Source organism: Plutella xylostella, chromosome 3 (genome assembly GCF_932276165.1).
Source record: "Plutella xylostella chromosome 3, ilPluXylo3.1, whole genome shotgun sequence".
NCBI classification, from domain to species: Eukaryota; Metazoa; Arthropoda; class Insecta; order Lepidoptera; family Plutellidae; genus Plutella; species Plutella xylostella.
Window position 1 is genome coordinate 7,868,418 of NC_063983.1, and position 21,969 is coordinate 7,890,386.

Here is a 21,969-nt window from a genome sequence, read left to right on the forward strand (position 1 = left end):
AGTGTGCAATTTGTGAAACAATAATTGAACTGTGTGTCTCTAGGACTAATATTTACAAGCTTCTATATCACAGCTTACAACTTACTATTACAATGCTAAAGGTCAATGGAATCCTGATTCGTTTTAGCAATATTTCAATATCTTAACCACTAGAAACAACATGGCAAAAATTGCAAGAAAACTTTTGTTTTCATTTACAACTGTAACATTTACATTAACTTTCAATAATGTAATTGCATTTTAATAAAACTTATTTGACTGCCTTCAATGAATTTGAATAACCACATGTATGAATAAAGTTTAATCTTCTGTATAAAAGAGGAATGTAGAAACAAAATAGATTGTTGCAATACAATATAGTCATTGATTCATTGAACGCAGTACACATGTACATATTATATACGAACTTGTTCAACAGCTACAATATTCACAACAGAGAACCATGTGTTGGACTAAACATTGACTGACTAGTACAAACTACTGTTTCCATGTATTTAACACATTAAATCTGTAATCAACTATACTAAATCAACTTATAACATTAACAATAAAAGGAAGCATCAATGTTGTGCTATTTAGGGTATACAGTACAAATTCTTCCGGCACATAACTAAATAAAATTTATAATTAAGGGGCCGTCCATTAATCACGTGAGGTCGTTTTTCTAATTTTTTGACCCCCCCCTCCCCCCTGGTGATATTTGGTGAGGTTTGATTCCGACCCCCCCTCCCCCCCCCTGGATCACGTGTATTTTTTGGAAGTCTATGTAAACGCTATTTTTGAGTAGAAAAAATATAACGAAAATTAAATTTAGCGCGGGGAGTCGTTGCTTAGCAACGGCGGGCGAGTCAATCAAGGTCATAATTAGAAATCGTTAAATTTTTGCGCCGTTCAAAATTTCGGGTCTGAAATACCTAGCGCTTTTTGACAAAAAAATAATACACGTGATGTCTAATGAGACCCCCCCCTCCCCCCTCGTGATGTTTCGTGAGGTTTTACGTACCCCCTCCCCCCCCTTTTGAGCCTCACGTGATTAATGGACGGCCCCTAAGGATACTTTTTAACAACAGTTTATAGAATCGTATTGCAAGCAATTTACTAACTTCGAATAATATTGATAGACCTTCAAGTCCCGTTACTAAATCAATGCCTATTGTCGAATAGCAAATCTATTTTTGGCACTTTCTATGCGTGAAATTTTGGTTTGAATGCTGGCATCACTGGTCAGTGAGCGACTAGATTTTACTGACTACATTGTTCAACAATTTGCTGGTTTATTTGCCGGATTAACATAATTTTTACCCTTGGCACGTTACATCTCTATTATTTAAAAACTATATTTCAGTTCTACAGGGTAATATTTAGCGTCCCCATTATTCTCTTTCACTACGAGTCCTCAGATCACAGAAAACAGGAGATAAGTTTTGTACTTATTTACTGAATTAGTAATTTAATTACTAAACTAATAAGTTTCAAAATTTTAAATAGGCCTGCTCATTGCCACGGTAGTTAATTCTTAGTTTTTCTTTTTGTGGACAAAATATCATTGTTTAAACTATTGCAACCGACCAACTTGTTACAGACTGGCCAACTCCATCCCCTGTATTTCTCTAATCTGAGCACAAACAACCACATAATCCGAGGACCTCTACCTCCGCTATACTCACACAAGCGACATAGAGAGTACTTCTCGAGCCATCACTACTGGTCACTCGCTGTGCCGCGAATGTTTATGTGTTCTCGTAACATTGGTTGTTGAAATGGTTTGTGAGGACGTAAACTACTGCTTCGTATGTCGACATCATGATCGCCGTGTTCGGTATTTGACGCACCAGCTGTGTTCCCAGGCCCCTGTGTGGAAATAATTTGTGGTTAAATTAATTAAATACATGCGTAACAAGGACATCAAGGATATTATGTGCACAAAAAGTTAATTGATTCTTTTCCAGCCATTTGTAACTAAACTCTGTAGCCATCGCGAATTGACGGGCCAATTTAGGTTTTTAGTCCTGAATGTTGAGCCTTCTGAATTGGTATACCAAATGTTTAACTATCCTTACAAAGTGTCACTCGTACACTCCGCAATATACATAGGTATAACAACCGAGAGATATAGTGCTTACCAACAATGTCACTTACATTGTAGATAATTATCAGAAATGTAGTAGTATCACCTTCTTACCTTGGTCAGCATTAGGCTGTCCTTGACTGACCAGTAATTCCATAGAACTGGCAGAGCTACACGGGTTCGTTATATGGATAAACTCGTTAGAACTCTGCTGTGATTGATTGAACGCGGCACCAATCACAGCGCCGTATTTATAGCGAATCGTGATAAAATGCCGTTTATCTACGTCGATAACTCGTGCAGCGGCCGCAGGTAGTGGTACTGACCTGTAGACGCCGCGGGGGCCCTCCTCCAGCCACACGGTGCGCAGCGTCTGCCAGAACCGCCGGTACTTGTCGCCCTCCTCGCGCAGCCGCGTACGCGCCACCTCTGCGGGGGGAATATACATTATTGTAATTAAAGTTATGTAAGTTCAGTTAAAATATGAAGTGGATCACTCTCTCTGTCCTCGACCTTCCTCATACTGACACTAGCGACTGACTTACTAATGAATCCACGTATCACGTCAGGAAACTATCTAATATTACCGATTGCAAGACTATTCGTATTCCGTCAAGCAAGATTGCTCAATTGCGTCCGCCATTTTGAATTGCGTCCACCATTTTGAATTGCGTCGTCCATTTTAGTTTCTGTCATACGTAGTTGGGCAGTTCTTCTTTTTAACCTACATAATGGATAAAAAATTATCCCGAATTTGAAAAAAATAACTTTAGCTTTTTGGTGAACTCTAATAATTTTTATGATAGCTACATTTCTGTTCTATCGAAAAAGGTGGTTGGCCGCGAAATTTAAGTATTTTTTCAAGATTTTCAGAACATAATATGTGGATAAGGCAAAGAAAATTACACCTTCGTCACAGAATCTTTCATTTTATTTTAACGAAATAGTCTTCGTCGATTAAAGTGAAACTTTTTTGATACGTTAATAAACAAAATACCATTTTAGAAAACATATGAAGGAATGGATTTTTAGTAATAACAAAATATTTATTAAGTATTTATTACCACTCTGTCACAATTTCAGCTAAAATGAAGCTTGTTTTTGCTATAAATATTTTTTTGCTACTAATTACAGTCAAAAATTAACAGCATAGACGTTAACATCAATTACTAAATTTAATATGATTTTTCCAAAGTTGCACTATTTATAACAGAACATATAAACGACCAAAAATAAGTTGACTACCAGGAGACACCAATCGTTACAGTGTGGTAAACGATGTGACATAGTTGTTATTCTATTAAATATGCGGCAGCGTTTTGGAATAAAACAGTTTTATTTAAAAATAATAATTTAGTAACTTACTTATAAATCATTATGGTTTCAAGTTAGTCAAAAAAATTACTGGACATATCTTTATTATTAGTATAACTAATGAAATCACACTTGAGAACCTCTGGAGAGTGAAATATCCGTATTTCAGGAACTTAAAGGACATATTTGTTCCAACTACATAAAATAGTGTTTATCTGCACAAATAATATTTTCGGCAACCTAAAATTTAACTAACATAATGAAAAATTACGTAATTTGTTAAAGTTTTAACCAGCCATATTTCGAAAATACAGCAGTGGCTCTTAGAACTTGAAAAAAATACTCTTTCCTTTTTTAATTGCCTTAGAAGCTGGAAGGACTTTAATGTTATCATCAAACATCCGATAAATCATTCTCCACCATATTAAACAGTCTACCACATTCATCGTCTGTTCTTGAGAACAATAGCACGAAATTACCTTTTTCACAAACGAAACTTTTTATTAATGCAGCGCTAGTGTATTGGACGTTGCTTTCGCTTCTTACTTTAACCAAAACGTGTAGTTTCTCTTCAATTTTTCTTTGATGAATTTCCTCAGGTTGGAGTGTTTCGTAAGAATGTGACAGATTTGTCGTGTGACAGAGGGGTAAAATGTGTTGCAAAGTCGATTAGCATTTAAACAGGAACATAAAGTGTAATATTCACATGTTGATTGCAAAGTAATTGTTATTACCAATGAGTAAATAACAAAATAATAATTTAATTGTATTTTATTTTAACAATTACCTACGTGACGAAGCTGTCGCCGAATAAACACACGCACCTCCTGTCACACTTTGCGGGTGGCCGATACGCGGTGTCTGGATCTCAAAGGGGAAATCTTACCAAGGAGAAAAGGAGACCTTAAACTCTGATCGATGGCAATAAGGACGAGTGGCTCAAACAAATATTTTAAATGGCAACCTACGTGACAGAATGTAACTACTAAAACATTAGGTAGTAAAAGACAAATTTTCAACATTTTTTAACATATTTCTGAAATCATTTAAAAATATATATTTTGTTTTACTAAATAGGTAATATCTTCTGGAGGTTAAATAAATTTTTATATTTTATGTCGTCATATATATTTTTTGTAACATTATCGAATATGCGCAGGATGAAGTGGCGGGAGACAGCCAAGATTCGTATGAAATACACCTCTGTCACGCGGATTTACCACTCTGTAACGTAATTTTAAATACAAAAATATAAATTTATATTTTTGTAAACGTGCACAGCCGTTGTGTTTTTAGTAAAATGCACGCTGAAATATAAATAAATAAATAAATATTTGAAAAACTCATGATTTTTTCTTCACAACTGATGGAGACTAAGTTATGTAGGTTAAAAAGAAGAACTGCCCAGTTACATGTTAGAGGACGTAATAAAATATGGCCGCCGCTAAATGTCAAAATCTAGGGAATAAAAATGGCGGAACCAATAGGAAGTTAAATCCAAAATGGCCCCCACTAACCGTGCGGATACGCTATACAAGAAGCCACGGTCTTGGAGAAGGCGCCGGCGAGCATGAACTCGGCGAAGTCACGCGGCGACTTGGTGTCGGAGGGCGCCTGGCTGTCCACTACCGACTAACTTACTATGTAGTCTACAAGCACATCCCACGTTCGTAGAAGATGAAAATTGGCCGCCAAAAAACCAAAATGGCCGCAAACTTTCACTAAACCTCGGCAAACGTGCAGCTACAATAAAAACACCAACAAAAAAATGGCGAACGCAATCCAAAATGGCGGACGTAATTCAAAATGGTTGCCACCAAGCGTCAAACCCGACTAGTAGTGCTGAAAAGGATAAAAGATGGTGGACTCAATTCAAAATGGCAGCTAACCGTAAAGAACCGTAACTAACCATGTGGATACGCTATGCACGAGGCCACAGTCTTGGAGAAGGCGCCGGCGAGCATGAACTCGGCGAAGTCCCGCGGCGACTTGGTGTCGGAGGGCGCTTGGCTGCGCGCCGCCACCAGCCGCGCCTTCACGCCCTCGTACAGCACCCAGTGGACCACTGGCTGTGTCCTCGACCTTGCTTATACTGACACTAGCGACTGACTTACTAATGAAGCGAACGTACCGATTGCAAGACTATTCGTATTCCGTCAAGCAAGAGTAGGGTTCGATTGTGTCCGCCATTTTGAATTGCGTCGCCTATTTTAGTTTCTAAAATGGCGGAAGTAATAAAAAATGGCCGTCACTAAATGTCAAAACCATATTGCGTCCGCCATTTTTAATAGCGTCGTCCGTTTGTTTCTAAAATGGCGGACGTAATAAAAATGGCCGCCACTAAATTTCAAACCCAGTAACAAAAATGGCGGACGCATCAGTAACTTAAATCCAAAATGGCCGTCCCCACTAACCGTGCGGATACGCTATACACGAAGCCACAGTCTTGGAGAAGGCGCCAGCGAGCATGAACTCGGCGAAGTCCCGCGGCGACTTGGTGTCGGAGGGCGCCTGGCTGCGCGCCGCCACCAGCCGCGCCTTCACGCCCTCGTAGAGGACGAAATGGACTACCGTCTCGCTGATGCCCATGTAGGAGGCGGTTATGCCCTTGTAGAAGCCTTTTATGCCCTGTGGAGGAGGTAACAATTTGTTTTATTGTGTGCAAAAAGAGCATACGGAAATTTCATTTGGGAAAGAAGGACTAGGTAGTTACATAAATAAAAATAGTGTATAATTGGAATGCTGGAAGCCTGCCGGTTGAGTGTCAGAAAATGATTATAGCATTAAGTCTACCTGATAATACATTTATGAAGTAGACTGTACAATAAAGTAAGTATACTTACATAAATAAATGTTATTAACTGGCAACTCATCTGACTAGCCAATCCTTCTTAGGTACCTTTATTATATCCTCCTGTCAGTTATCGATAGATAGAGTTATTGAAACTGGCAGTTAGAGTTTGTCATTACGTCTAGAGTTTGTCACCGTTATGTGACAAGTCATTGATAAGAAAATTACCAGCAATTTATGTTACATCTAGGTCTCACTGCGTGAGTGTATAGTTTAAGTTTAAAATAGACACAACATGTATTATTAATAACTCACAGTTTTGGCATATATCCTCTTGATGCACTGCATGGTGGTGACGTTCTGTCCGTCGAGCTGCAGCCGCGTCTTGATGAACCAGATCGGATTGGTCATCGTGCACGACACAAAGCCTGGAAAAAAAAAACACATAAAAGATAAATGTTTTAAAACATAACAAATGAGGTTTATGTGACTGCAGTCGTGTCGCGTATCAAATTTCGTAAGTTCTTAATAAAAACAGACAAGAATGTTGAAGAAATGATTTCAATAATAAAGGGGACTGTGGACTGTGGGTGCAAAAGTACCTGAAATTGCTCAGTAGTATAAGAGGGCATATCACTGGGGCTAAACTGGAAAGAGATTGATCATATTGCGAATCTTATATCCTTGATTAGGATTTAAATAATTGTCTATGACTAGCAGTATTAATAATTTATTTATTTATTTTAATGATAAAAACCAACAGCTAATATCTAAGTACGTTTGTGCAGTATAGTATGGGTTATATAACATAGCCAATAACAGTTTTCTACGTATAAAATCAATAATAAAAGCCATCCTAAATATAAGTTACCTACCTAGTTTGTTTACATTTAACAATGAATATAAAAAGTTGAGTATAAGTATTCAAGCCACTTTGTGTAACAATAGAAAATATGGCATAAATAATGCTTTGCTGATACTGCGTTGCAGATAAGTATGTTTATTGATTCTTCTTGTAGATACAAGTGTTATTTCAGGATATTGTAGAGGTATATAATGTACTTATTAGTACCTATTGTATAATTTAGTTCAAGGATTTGACTAGCAAATTGGCAACAATGTGTTACAGATTTTGTTTATCTAGGCTTTTGCAGATTATTGGAGATATGGTACAGCCTTGACTTGGTTTGATTATAAATTGCTTTCTTTAAAAAGGTAAATAACTAAGTAAGTGCATTGTTCCGGTTAATTAAAACAACTAACGCTAAATTGATACATTAACACCACTCTTTCTCTATCGCCAGTAGTAGATGGAATACTATTGTATATAGGCACTATACAATGCAATACTAGTATATTGCTATTAGTTTTCCGACTGAGTGCCTTCATTCACTTATTGATTCATTAATTCTAATCAAAAAGCAGATTATAATTACACTAACTGTTCCCGCGCGCTTCCCTTCACCTTAAAAAGTTTTCCCGTGGGAATTCCGGGATAAAAAGTAGCCTATGTTCTTTTCCAGGGTGTAGACCGTATGTATACCAAATTTCATTCAAATCCGTTCAGTAGTTTTGGCGTGAAAAAGTAACAGACAGACATACACAGTTACTTTCGCATTTATAATATTTGTTAGGATTAGGATTTAAAGACCCTAGTGCAAGTTTCGCTAATTTAAGTTACTATTCGATGCTATTGGTAATAAAATAACGCGTTGATATTTGGACATATTTAAGATAAAGAAACATTTATTTGACACTTAAATACAGAATATTATTTACCAGCAGCACTAGCAGCCGACAGATGCACGATGGGCGTGTCTGGGGCAATGTTCTGGTTGAGGATCGCCTTCGCCTGCGAGTACGTGCAGAAGTAGATGGCGCGCGACGGGGCCACGCCCACGATGTTGGGGCCGAGGCCCTTGAATAAGGCTTTGGGGCCTTCCGTCTGGACTATGTGCCTGGAAGGTGGATAAAGTAGGGTTAAATCAAGAATGAGATAGATTTATAGCTGAAGGTACACATAGATCATCAACATTTTTAGCCAGTAATAGGCGTCTGCTGGACTTATTAAAATATGCCGTCTAAGATCGCACCTACATTCTGTCATAGCTCCCCTCATCCAGAGACAACATTGCTAGGTATCTGTCTATGTCTGTCCCTCCAATATAGTCCCACCAATGGGCAAGAGAGCGTCCCACGCGACGTAATATGCCTGTTATTAGTCTCCTCTATCCCACCTCTTCATCAATACACAAACTTTTATAACTCAAAATAACAACACGATAATATATCAAGCCGGGTTTGCGGTGGCAAAGTTAAAATTATCTCTTGCAATGATAGTGGGTGTTTAAAAACTTGTGACGTCAATCAGTTACGAATCAGGCGGGTAGCGAGTGAGATGCGGCGATAAGGCACCCTGTATCTCCCCTGAACACACTTGTTTTCACTTTAATTGAGATAATTATAGTTTATCATGCTGCGACAAATTATCTGTGCATTTATTTACATTTAATGGCAATACTGGTGTGAACTAGCTAGGTTCCTATTTATAAGATGGGTATACTTTGACTACTCAGATCGCTCTCTCTATTGACTGAATAATTAAATATATGTAATAATATTATGAACATAATTTAAAGTAATTTTACCTATAGTTATAGGCACCAACAGAAACCTACTCTGCCAATATAAGGTTGGCAATGAAATGAATGAATTGTAAAAATGCTAAGTCGCTATTGTAATTAAAATATGTAATTTGTTGAAAGAGTTTAATCAAATTCATACAAAACCTTCGTTTAACCAACGATAAATCCTAGTATAAAGATAATGCAATGATAATACAAAATAAACAATAATTTTCGGCGCTAATCCACTTTTCATTGTACGACCAGTGAAGGTTTGTTATAGTACATCCTACTTAGTACTCGACCAAGCAAAAGTTGTCAGTTAAAGGTTGAAAATATTACATAGACACCGCTGTTATCAGATATGTGTTAGAGTGAGCCAGATAAATTGCCGGTAACAATAATAAGTAAGATTACACCATCAACCTATACCCCTCCTCTTCTTAGCGCCACTCTTTGTATTTTTATAGTATTAATTCGTATGTTAATATCAAATTAAAGGGTCGGCAATACGTTTGGTCGTGTTATTCGTACGGGCATCAGTACAGCGCGTGGTCGAGTACTAAAGCAAAGCCTTATCATCAGATACAGACGTCGAGTGGAGATACCGAGTTTGTTGGTGGTTCATTTGCTGATAGCTTTGATAAGTTAGTGCACCTAAAGGACGATTCACACGTGGCTTCCAAACAGTCTTACTCTTCGGGTTAATAAACCCATGTAGTAATAACAAGTCGTGAATAATCTTGAAGTATTACCGACCTTTCCATGAGCAAGACTAATTAGGTTAACCTTGGAGTTGACGGAAGATTATGTTATTTTTAGTAACGACGAAAGTAAAACTGTAAAAATATTTTTCGGGTGTCCCAAATTTGAGTCAATTGTCTTTATAATTTTAATTATGTTGATCCAAAGCCTAAGCAAATTGAGGTGTCCACAAGTATTTCATGTCACTATTTATGGGGCTAAGTATTTGGCAAAACCGTTCTACGCTGTGTTGTATACCCACTTCATTAGCAATGTATTTGTAACTTGCACTAGCTGGGCCGACGCCAAAGAAATACTTGTCTCGTTGACCCGTTATACATCAAACTGCCAGATGTATTTATGGGGGAAAGAATCGTTCATCATATATTTAGTGTGTAGGTAAGCTCATACTAGTGTTGCAGAAAATCGATGGTTTTGCAATCGAGTGTCGAACGAAGCTTGTAGTATATCGTCTCTACCGCTATACCAACCAATAAAATATCGATAGAATAATGATAATATGTGAGGACATCTCACACACGGCCATATGACACCATACTAGGCAGAGCCTGCAATATGGGTATCGGACAGCTGATATACAAATAATGGACTGTGTGCTGTGTGGGAATCGAACCCGGGACCTTCAGCATATAGTAGTCACGCTGTCACGGTCAATAACCACTACACTATTCGGTCGTCTAACTAACTATCGACAGAATATAGGTAAGTGACGATTGGTATTGGCCTATCCAGCGGCAACACTATTCATACAAACCTACTTTAACCATGATGCCATGCCCCCGCCGCCTGTAAATAATCTGTGTAGGCAGCTCTTGAACACACGTTATTAGGCAGATATTTTATCTCTGTAGCGCCTGGCAACATAGTTCAGGAAATTGAACTTTTATCTTGGTATTTAACATAACCTAGGCTCTTATCATGAGTCTTATTTTTTTCCGGAAGCCGACTAAAATTAGGATCAGTGCGTTCCTTGAAAATACGTGGATGGTATTGTCTGAAGTGATAACGATACGCACGAAAGTATCTATGGAATATTAGGTGAAAAATTGTAAGACACATGACCGAAAAAAAATACGTAGGAAAGCGTTTATAAATAAATACTCCAGTTGGGTAACCTTCATAGTCCTTCTAAATAACAGTGCACAATAGCCACATGATTCCATAATATATCCTAAAATATCCTTGTCTTTGATTATTAAATACTAGTATCATCTCGCTATTGCGTAACCCAAGAATGCACACTCACTCTCACTACAAATCTACGTACCTCACAAAAACAAAACACAAACCACGATGGTCACTCTAGCTTTACGAAACACCAAGTTTCAGAGAGCTGTTGAAATCTTTAATCACGACTCTATCTCGCTGCATGAGACTTTGCCATCCCATTACATCCAAACTTCACATTTCGTCAAGCAAGAGTGAAACTTATGATCTCCAGCGGCCGCGGCACGGGTCTGTTATCGACGTCGATGAACTATTCGATCACAGGGCCGTATTTCTGTCGACTCCCCATAGTGACGTTTATCTACGTCGATTACGGACCCGTGTCGCTTCAGTCGCAGCTATAACTCACCTGATGCACTGTATGAGGCTCATCCTTGACGGCGGGCGGGCGTAACTGCCCCGGGCGCACGGCTGCACCTGGCAATTGTACGACATCAGCATACGGTCGGCCTGGGTGCTATATGCAAACAGCGCCCCCATGGTCCTCCGGTAGCCCCATTTGGCCTCCTGCGTTAATAGCCGACGATATAGTTTGATCCATCGCTTGTGTTAAGCTGGTTTAGGGTGCGGGTTAGTGGTTGGTAGGGTTAGGAGGTTTGAGATGTCGATGGTAGTGAAATTAACATTGGGGGCAATTCTCTACCTCTTTAAGGGTGCTTTTTCACCAGAGATTTGTTATGCTACGTTGGACTGGATGCGTTGGATATCCATTAATCATATTCTGTGGCGCCCATAGCATGTCGTGAGCGTGACTGGTAGGAACGAAAATTGTTACATCATCGCATCGTAGCACATATCTGGTGGAAAGGCACCCTAAGCCTAAGGATGGGAGGAAATTTCAAATAAGTATCTTCAATTATAATGGCACACCATCTATTATATGGCAAACAAATCTCCATAGGATCTCTTTCTATTTCGGACCAGTTTACTGAACTGAAACTCAATTGGGAATGGGTTTCAATTCAATTACTTTATCAAGTCTGTATTTTCTAGGGCTTTGTTGGAAGGGAGTTGAAGGGAGAGTAATCTATTCGTATGTGAGATATCGACTGTTCTCCATTAAATAAGAGTGGATGATAATTGGATTCATGAGAAAAACCATATGAATTACGAACAGTAACAAAAAAAATACAACTAATGAGTACAATAGTGCTATTAGTCAAATGTTACAAAAATGCTGAAGAACATAGCTATTGCAACACAGCATGTACATACATAAAAATATAAGTACTTAAACATAAACACAATAACTTATACTAACGGGTTGCTATGTTGACCGTTTTCACTATCGAAAATTACGAAAATATCAAAACTCAATTAGTGATTTTAAAGCAAATAAAAATAAATACGATACTCGATGAGAGGACACAAATGAAAACAGCCATCATAACATGCCGATTGCAGACATTTCAATTTCGGACATCACAGTACTTTACACAAGTGATGGAAATAGGTATAGTTCATCATTCATAATATCTTATTGAGGCCAAATGGACCTTTTCGGAGGTAACTTCAAGTTCAATATCAGAGTTTATGAAAATCAATTGTAGGAAGGAACATCTGAAATTTCACTCTTATTCGCTTTACTTAGGCAATCTAATTTATAAGAAACAAAACTGAAAGTAAATTACATAATCCTGTAAACGCTTCAAAGTTGCTTAATGCTAATGTAGTAAACAAACAAATATCCAACATAGTAGGTAGTTAAAGCGGAAAATTTGCTGAAGAAAACATTGTTGAAACCTCACATGTGATAATGAGAGCGTTTGCTCTTCGCTACCAACAACTTTACTAGACATAATACAAGCGTCAGCTATATGGGTGTAAATATCTAGAACAATGAACTTTGATTGAAAAGCCACACATTTTTTGTAGCAACTATGTAGTATCAAGTGAGTAATCCTCCAATTTTGTATCTTAAAATATCTGGCCTTTATTTACAAAGTGATAGGTTACCTACAATCTACAGTAAGATATCGTGATGGATGTGTTACAGTTTTCCTTCAGATTATTCATAATTAGTGCCACGAATATTGTTACCTACAATTCATAGCAGACACAACTTGAAGAAGATAAGATAATTGGAGGATTCCTACGTCCAGCAGTGGACGATTACAGGGTGATGATGATGAACACATACCTTCTACACTAATCGATTTCCAAGCAGTTCTGTTTCATATTTTAGTAGTTGGGTCTGTTACAATGAGTAGTATTCAAGGTGTGTACTCTAACTTAGTTGATCAGTGAAATTGGAAAGCGTCCATGAAATGTCGTCGCCAATACATACGAGTAGTACAAGGTTTGCTTTCGCAGAATCATAGAGACCTTGTTATAGTATAAATAAGAAACAAACTATCTACACTATAGAGCTATAGCTATTATGTAGAAAGGCCTTGGGCTCCGGGGGCGCTCGCTTCATGTAATATTGAATGACATTGTGCAAGGTCATGCACTATCTTCCTCAGTTATGCAATGGCGATCCGTAAGCAAACTATTATTTATTATCATGTTACCTTCGAGTTTTCACACTTCGTAAGCGGTAAGAAAAGTAAGGAATTAATCAATATTATTAACTTATCATTCTCATTTATAAATAAGTAAATTAAAAAAAACATAAAGTGATTCGCCTGAGAATGTCCTACTTTAATTATTTTAAATGGCAAATTATTGAAATAAAGATTAATTTATTATAATTATTATTTTACCTCTGTAATTAATAATTACTCATTTGCCACTCATCTCTACATGTTGCATAATACAAAGTCTATGCTTCATGAAAGGTGAAATCGTGACTTCAGGCCGCTGCGGATAAACTTTATGTGAAATACATAAATTTATGTGCGTGTCAGTCTCAAAACCATTATCTTCAGTCAGTGATAATAATAACGTAAATTATTTGTGCGTCTACGCTAGTATCTTGGCGATAAAAACCATATCGAACATAAATCGAATATATTCGATCCTGTTCAACGAGGAATATTTATTTCTGACTCATTCTGAACTCTTGAAGCAGAGTACTTATATCTGGATTATTTGAATCTGCTACTTCCATACTAAATAGATCGATAAACTCTTGTACTAACTATCAGTGGTAGTGGTTCCATTCTTTCACTATCTCTAAAACCCTATGAATTTCTTTTTCTTTTTTATTTCTTGGCTGTTTACACATATTAATCAACACATACAAGGCCACGCAGACAACAGAAAAAATATCTGTTAAATCAATCAGCCCTATCTAATCATCATAGAGTTTCCTCTCACTATAGGCCGATGGAAAGTGGAAAATGAAGCTCCAAATGAATTTTTAATCTACAATCATGCACTCAAGCAATGGCTGTGTGACGCACGCAGCACAAATGAACTTTGTAAACAAATTGATAGCTTTGCCTCAACCGACCACTCTGGATGTCTCGCTTCCGATTGCGTGAACCTTGAACGAGACTAACTTTCGGCAGCGCCAGGTTACTGATAAGGAGAATGATGAAATAAAACGCCCAACATTTAGCGGTAACGTAAGAAGATAAAAGGTATAAGATGCTATGCAATAACTAGCGTAAAAAATACGCTTTACATTGAGTTTATTTCGTATCGTTTCATTCTCTGGAAGTAGATAAACTATGAATTTATAAATAAACTAGGGCCCGATAGTTCCTTCATCTACCACTTAGCTCTATCCTCAATCGTTTTACTTTATGTTTTAATCTTCAGTGATACTCGCCAGAAGAAAACTGTCTCCAACCTTTTGAGAAAGTCCAAGGTTTATTGATTAACAATTATAAATGAAATACCTACAAGACATCACTGAAAGGCACTGAGTGATGCCAGTATTGGCTTTAGTAGCGTATGCTTACTTTACTTACTATTCACTACTATCATAACCTACCTTGCAGATTTACGTAATAATAGGCCCAGGGTGGTAGCTGAACAACACACGACTAGCTCCGTTCAGTACAGCATTTTAAACCGATTGGATCGACTGACTGCAAACATGCTTTACAGGCATATTGGTACGAGACCCAGTGACCAATATTTCTACACAGTCAGAAGTATTTTGGCTACTGGCCAATTTATATGGTCCGGTATGTTGTTTGTAGTAAATAATAGTTTTTTCGAAATACCGAACTATCGTTTATGATAAATAAAATATGGTAAACGCCCATTATTTTATCCGTTTCCAGTCCTCCACATAGGGATGTGTAATCGGATTTGCAGCTGGTGACCAACGGAGAAGTGGGCACCAAAAGCTGGCAGGAGCAGATCTGCTAGGTCTACCGTCCGATGCCGCCACATCACGAAACAGTATGATGGTCTAAAAACTTCAGTCCCTGGAGTTTTAGAGCGATGCTGTGCGAGTGTAACTCGTTGTGTTAAACGTGTCGATTGCAGGGCAGCTCTCTTTCGTAAGTTTTTCGCCGGTATAGAGTAACCCTCCTGAACAGTGAACACAGGCTTGCTGATACAAACAACATAATACCTGTATATTTTGCTTGCAACATGTGCCTTTCTTCCATGCACACATGGGTACTAACTGCACTGTTTACGCCGTGCTCACTAATGCGTGTAAACACCGCCACACCCACACATTTAAACAGTCTGTATACGTCTGAGCATTCGTTATTTATTAGAAGAGCGAACCGATTAAATTAAAAACTTGTTATGTATGGCGGACCCCAACGTAATCCAGAACAACTAGCCATCTATTTATAGAATGCGATGTAAACAAACCTATCTAGATAAATAGGTATATAATACGGTTAATTAACGTTTTAGACACGCGATGCACAACAGATAATATCTTAGCCGTAATTGCTTGCCACTTACGGGCCAATTGACTTTTATCTTTGGATTTTGTTGCACTTGTAAACAAAACAAGTGCCTGCGGTATTACGTCTTGGTAAATAGTTAATGTGGGGTCAAATAAAATGGATCGGAAAAGAAAAATAAACTTACTTATCAATATTAAGTACACCTACCTAGTAGAGTTGTAAGCTATGTATAGATTAGCACTAGTTATAACTTGACTATGTGTATTTTCAGTAGCAGTATTTCAGCAAACCCTCGTCACTTTTAATTCATAATTTCGGTTTCGAGCTAGACTGGGTTAAAACTATATTAATTCTTCCATACTCGTTTTGTTTTTAATTTCTTCCCATGTAGCCGGTTTTTGAGTAAGGTCGTTATACTGACTAGGTTCGTAACTGTAAAGCAACATGTTTCACAAAGCACCTTGACTTCAAAAATTTGTTTGAACCTTGTTAACCCTGAACCAGGAACACCAACTGAAGAACCTTGATGAGAGGCAAAAAGGATACGAATATATTTATTACCTGACAAAACGTTATTGTAAGTTGTAACTGTTTAACATTTTGATACTATTATTATGATTTTATTTATCTTATCATTGTTATCTTAATGTACCTCTTTGTACCGAAGTAATAATTATTTAGGAAAGGGTTTATGGATTTTTGATTATTTTGGATTCCAGAAGTCCTTTTCAATATTCTCTTGACTTTTAAAATAGAAATGCTACCTAAAACTTCAGGTAATTCATATTAGTTAAAGTTTGTATTATAAATATTAATCAATAAATAAATTATTAACCTGATGATAAAATATTGGCCTCATAAGGGATTATTTCTGTATTTTATACTACTTTTATGTGTTTTATGAGTGATAACTCAATTCAAGCTGACAAACATAAAATAATAGGAGATAGAAACACTTTTAGTAACCCACTAACCACCAAAAGTCCACTGTTTGATCCTCCATCTGTTCTATTCTTTACCTATTTTAAATTTTGTAGCATAGCAGACTATGAATGTATAATTAACAGTAGAGACTTGAAAATCATAATTACCTGATGCTTGGGTATTTTGGAGCAGACTCTTCGGGTCTTTGATGCAGTGCTGTCAGACGGGGGCGGGCTGGAGGGCGGCGCACACAGCCCCTTGGACGACTGCAGACGAGTCTTCACAACTTCTAGGGGGCATGTCACCACGGCACCTGCTGTGCCTGCCACTCTGGAATATAGTGTTTTGTTTTAAAGTATGAATGTATAACTACTATTTTTTTTTTCATCATGTGCATGCAGAAACTGTTTTAGTAACTCTTCAGGACTATTTTTTATCTTAATTCTGATCAGCACGCAGATAAACTCCATAGTACATATTAGGCATAAATCTCCAAAAGTATTGTAGCTTGATGCTCTAATAAGAAAATTCTAGCTCACATTGTATCTTGAAACATGTGAAAGAATGATGTAAACAAGATCAAACTTTTTATAACATTGTGTAATACCAGAACCATCTATGAAACTTACAGCAATTTAATGAGATATAATAATGATTGTTGATCGAGCTGTTCTGCATTATAAACCACAATTTATACCAGCTTACAATCATCTACTGCTGGACATAGAGGCCTCTCCCAAGGACTGCCCTGCCACAGTCACAGCACTCTGTCCTTGGCCTTCCACATCAAATCACTAGGATCCTGCCTAATTATTGTAAAGATGTACCTAATAAATATCACAAATTTAATGTTGGTCACCAACATACATGGCATGTCCCAATTTGTGTAGGTATTTTAATAAGTAAGAATGTAAGATAAACATGTGAGATTTGATAACTGTTATCTCCTTACCCTCCGGCCACGAGATGTATCGCTGTATCCAACTGAGACATGTTAGCGCCACCGGTATAATTACAATATTACATCGCTGCAAACTGCGACCGTCTATAAATAAACAAAATGCACCAAATAGTAACGTCCACGCACTACGCCGCAACAATAAACTGTTTACTTCTATTTTATGAAGATATTTCAACTAAAATGGGTAGTTTCGAGAAAAACAATCACATAATCATAGTTTTCAGGAAAAATATCACTTCATTCGTTGTAAATTTATGAAAAAAACTTTGCCAAGTTCATGAAAACACGTTCGTCGCGGGTTCGCTCGAATGACAATATGTGAGAGTGTGGGTGTGCGCTGTATCCGTATTGTAAAAACGGGGTACGGTGCGGGGTGGGCGGGTAACACACACACAAACACACTGAAAGTGTGTGAGGCTGTTATTATTCTGAGCACTATGATGTCAATGGAATGGACGTTGGACTCAACGACAAAATTTTTGTATATAGGACGGTGCATAGAATAACGCGGACTCGATGGGACGGTGTTTCGCGGACAAGTTAACGTTAGCCAAAGTTGGCGTTACCCCATATAATATGGTCATGGTCATCATAGTATGGTCGAACGAGAATCTTGTGGTTCGGTTTTTTGTCATCTGTTTCCTTGGGATACTTCATGGTTTACGTGCTGATGATGTGACTGTGAGTGAATGACGAACTTCTCGTTAGAGAAGTACTAATTTTTCTTACTGACGACTGTGTGGAATGACTTTAGTAACGCAGCGTGACGACGAATATTGCTGTATGCGTGAGAAATTTTTCAGAATAATAACTTCCTCACGCTTCGCAGATAAGATTTGAAGATTCATCATACTCTGTGGTTAGAAACTGTCAGTGTCAGTTCTCTGTCAAAAATATATGTCAACACTCAACTGTCAGTGTCACAGTTGTCAAAAACCTTGGGTTGCATAATTTTCCGACCGTCTAAAATTGCATTTTGAACATTTGTATCGCCATAAATCCATTAGTAAAACTCTTGCAAGCATCATGTTCGCATCCCGCAACTTAGGAGCTGTGATGTAACTATTTACCACCTCTTATTCTGTCTTTTTATACAAGTTTTTCTTTCACTCTCCATAACAAAAATATGTGTTTTTGTCGGCAGCCGGGCGGCTGGTGCGCGGCAGAAGCACACTCTGCCGACCCTGCCCTACGAGTATAATGCGCTGGAGCCGGTGATCAGCCGCGAGATCATGAGCCTGCACCACAGCAAGCACCACGCGACCTACGTCAACAACCTCAACGCCGCTGAGGAGAAACTCGCCGCGGCACAGGCTAAAGGTTATTTATTATACTACCCTCGTTTTCACATAAGTATACATTAATTCGGGCCCCGCTGTAGTTTGTTTAAGAAGGTACTTACATTGTTAAACATTTATATATTTGGGTCTTTCGGAAAATTTCCAACTTATCCAAGTTCCAATTCTTATTGGGTTCTGGTAAGAAGAAAAGCGTTTTTACAGAAAGATACTTCTTTGCTGTGTGTGGAAAATAGAGGGTGGATGATGATAAAATTACTGAGATTACTGATCAAAAGTAACTTGGAAATTATATTAATAAGATCCTCAAGCCTTATGAAAAGAACACCCAGAATATGATAGTCATAAGCAAATTTTAATTGGTAATGTAATTGTTTGCCAGCAGAAGATACAAGCACAGTGATAAGCCTCCTCAGTGCCATTAAGTTCAATGGAGGGGGTCACATCAACCACACAATATTCTGGACTTCGCTAACAAATTGTAAAACTGAGCCATGCCCAGCCCTTTGTCAAGCTGTTAATGAGTAATTACTGATTCTATTATTTGTATTTGTTACAGAGTAGGTACATTTGTTACCATAGAAAGTATAATTATGTTATAACCTGGGGCTAAAGGCAGCTTACTATATTTTATTTTACATTAGTTGATTCATTGTAATACAAGATACATTTTATTTCAGTAGTTTCTAGTTACTTTGCCATATCCTTCATACCTATACTATAATTGACATATTTATAGCTACACACACCACACCAACCAAATCACATGATTGAGTCTCGTTTACAAAACATGACATACTAAAATTGCTGACCTCAGTTTTTTGTGTTGAATATTTCAGGAGACATCTCAACGATAATTAACTTGGCTCCTGCTCTCAAGTTCAACGGAGGAGGCCACATCAACCACACTATCTTCTGGCAGAACCTGTCACCTAACGGTGGAAAGCCAACTGATGCCCTCACTAAAGCCATTGAACAGTAATATTTTGGAGTTCTCCCTATTTGCATGTCATGGTGTTTGGCCTGTTGTCCTGTCTTACTCTTTACTGCTTGAGTCTTGAGAGCTTTATGGTTTCATAGGTTTTATCCTGGATTAAAAAATCTGTGTCTTATAATATTGATTAACATGTTGTGTATTTGGGGGCCTTCTTTCCATCTTAACATGCACTGTTTATTTAAACGGTTTTTTGATTGCTTGTATTTTTATAATATCTTCTTATATTCTTAGTGGTCTTACATGTGATAGATTTCTTATTGTGTTTTAATTCACAAGCTGTTTCATGAATCCAAGTACATGCATTATGTTTATTATAATTTAAATGCTTTACCGTAATTTATCACAATTTTAACCTCAGACACTAATATTAGTTTTATCTTATATGCAATTATAATTTATCACCTGTTTTTGTTGTAAAATTGATAATAGTTATGATAGTAGGTCATTGTTTTTAAGGTAAATCTCAAGGGCATTTAACCAATTTAGTTTAACCTTTTTAACCCCACCTGTAATAAAGGGTAGTTAAAAGTTTGTCCTGCATGGCATTGATAGTTACTACTTCAAATATCTAATTTATGGAAGCTTAAATGCATGATCTATGCCATCATCCCTCTTCTGTAGCTTTATAATATTATGTTAGGCGAGAGCTGGCAAGTAAAAGAAATATATGTGTGAATTAATTCAGTAGGTACGGTCAGGTGCAGAGAAATCTGACCGCCCTCTCTTAGTAATAATGCTTCTGAGAGGGGTCAGGTTTCTTTGCCCTGTTATTTTCGTATCTAACAAAGAAAACCCCTTTCCTTCCAGAAACTTCAGTTCCTGGGAGAACATGAAGAACCAGCTGGCGGCGGCGTCGGTCGGCGTGCAGGGCTCCGGCTGGGGCTGGCTCGGCTACAACAAGCAGAGCAAGAAGCTGCAGATCGCCACCTGCCTCAACCAGGACCCGCTGCAGGCCACCACCGGTGAGTGTGATAGATAGAATATTCGTAAAGTTATTATAAAGTTCGTAATTATGGATGGAAACAATCCATCCATAATAACCCTTTCACCAGAAAACAAATTGGAATGTAGTTAAAGCTGACAGTCTGGACATAGGCTTTTTATCCAGAGGGAAGCAGAGTTTGCAGTTAAAGCTAGGTTTACAATATGTAAGGGGCATTAGGAAATGGATATTGTAATCCGGTAGGGGGTGGCGGTCATTAGATAGGCCATTTTTATCGCGAATTAGCAAAAATCTAACCTGGAGCGTCGCCACGCCACCTAGCGGTACTCGCGCTTTTATTTTCACTGTTCGAACGGTTAATAAAAACCTCAATAAGCCCACATAACCATTACCCCACTAAATATATTTTACCTGGAGACTTCTAATATAATTGTTATTCCACAGGCCTGATCCCGCTGTTCGGCATCGACGTGTGGGAGCACGCCTACTACCTGCAGTACAAGAACGTGCGCGCCGACTACGTGAAGGCAATCTTCGACGTTGCTAACTGGCAGGACGTGTCGGCGCGTTTTGAGCAAGCTATGAAGTAGACTGATGGATCTGTTGGGTCACTGTACTGAGGGAAAACGAACTGACGAGAGCTGTCGTGCAATCTACATACGAGTCGAGAAATGAAATCGTATATTCGACGTAACATTTTAAAATTATTTGTCGATACTCATAATATTACTCTACCGCCATTTCACAAAAGCCCCATCATTAAGGAGGAATGAAATGGGGAATGAAAATCCTCGAGCATCTTTTCAACTTTTGTTACCGTGGCTCGCGCAATAGCGCTCCGAAGCTTCGTTTTTCGTCAGATAGTGACCCCCTTGTGAATGGTTGAACCAAAACTTAGAGCTTTGAGGAAGCATTTGATGAGTGCGCTGCTAGATTGTGATGATATTTTAAGTTATATAATATACATATTGCCTTATAAATAAGGTTCTTTAGTTACTTTGTGTTTTATTTTGATCATGACCTGTAGGTACTGTACTGTACTGTAAGTAATCCTCGAAGTAGTCAGAGGTGACTTGCAAGAAGTATCGCTATCGCTGTTTTGGTATGATTACAAAGCACCTATAAATCTAGATGCGCAGGTTATCAACGATGTTTTCCTTCTTTCCCCAAAAAATATTAAGGCTGATGGGTGTCTCGTTAGACAAGTTGTAAGTTTGTTGTTAGAGGGAGCGTTCCACTCTCTTTTTGCTATTTATTAGTTATTTTAATAGGTAGTAGGTACTAAATATGG

General features: G+C 37.9%; 2 protein-coding genes across 5 annotated transcripts; one reads left to right on the forward strand and one right to left on the reverse strand.

The window, feature by feature from the left end:
• Window positions 1–1,226: 1,226 nt before the first annotated feature.
• On the reverse strand, window positions 1,227–17,771 carry LOC105388087 (mitochondrial carrier protein Rim2). 4 transcript variants are annotated; one of them, XM_038117285.2, is made up of 8 exons: window positions 17,432–17,771; window positions 16,647–16,809; window positions 11,139–11,206; window positions 7,953–8,131; window positions 6,489–6,601; window positions 5,797–6,010; window positions 2,395–2,497; window positions 1,227–1,851 (listed from the first exon to the last, which is right to left on the reverse strand). In XM_038117285.2, the coding sequence occupies exons 1-8, from the start codon at window positions 17,470–17,472 to the stop codon at window positions 1,731–1,733; spliced, it is 1,002 nt and encodes a 333-aa protein (XP_037973213.1). In that variant the 5' UTR covers window positions 17,473–17,771; the 3' UTR covers window positions 1,227–1,730. The 4 variants fall into 4 exon arrangements, with proteins under 4 accessions (XP_037973213.1, XP_037973211.1, XP_037973215.1 ...); XM_038117283.2 differs by having other exon boundaries at window positions 11,139–11,296; window positions 17,432–17,770; XM_038117287.2 differs by lacking the exons at window positions 16,647–16,809; window positions 17,432–17,771 and adding an exon at window positions 15,264–16,161.
• A 566-nt stretch (window positions 17,772–18,337) lies between these two features.
• Window positions 18,338–21,315, forward strand: LOC105381788 (superoxide dismutase [Mn], mitochondrial). Its single transcript, XM_038117289.2, has 5 exons — window positions 18,338–18,498; window positions 18,585–18,760; window positions 19,578–19,716; window positions 20,543–20,697; window positions 21,123–21,315. The coding sequence occupies exons 1-5, from the start codon at window positions 18,467–18,469 to the stop codon at window positions 21,266–21,268; spliced, it is 648 nt and encodes a 215-aa protein (XP_037973217.2). The 5' UTR covers window positions 18,338–18,466; the 3' UTR covers window positions 21,269–21,315.
• The last annotated feature ends 654 nt before the right edge of the window (window positions 21,316–21,969 follow it).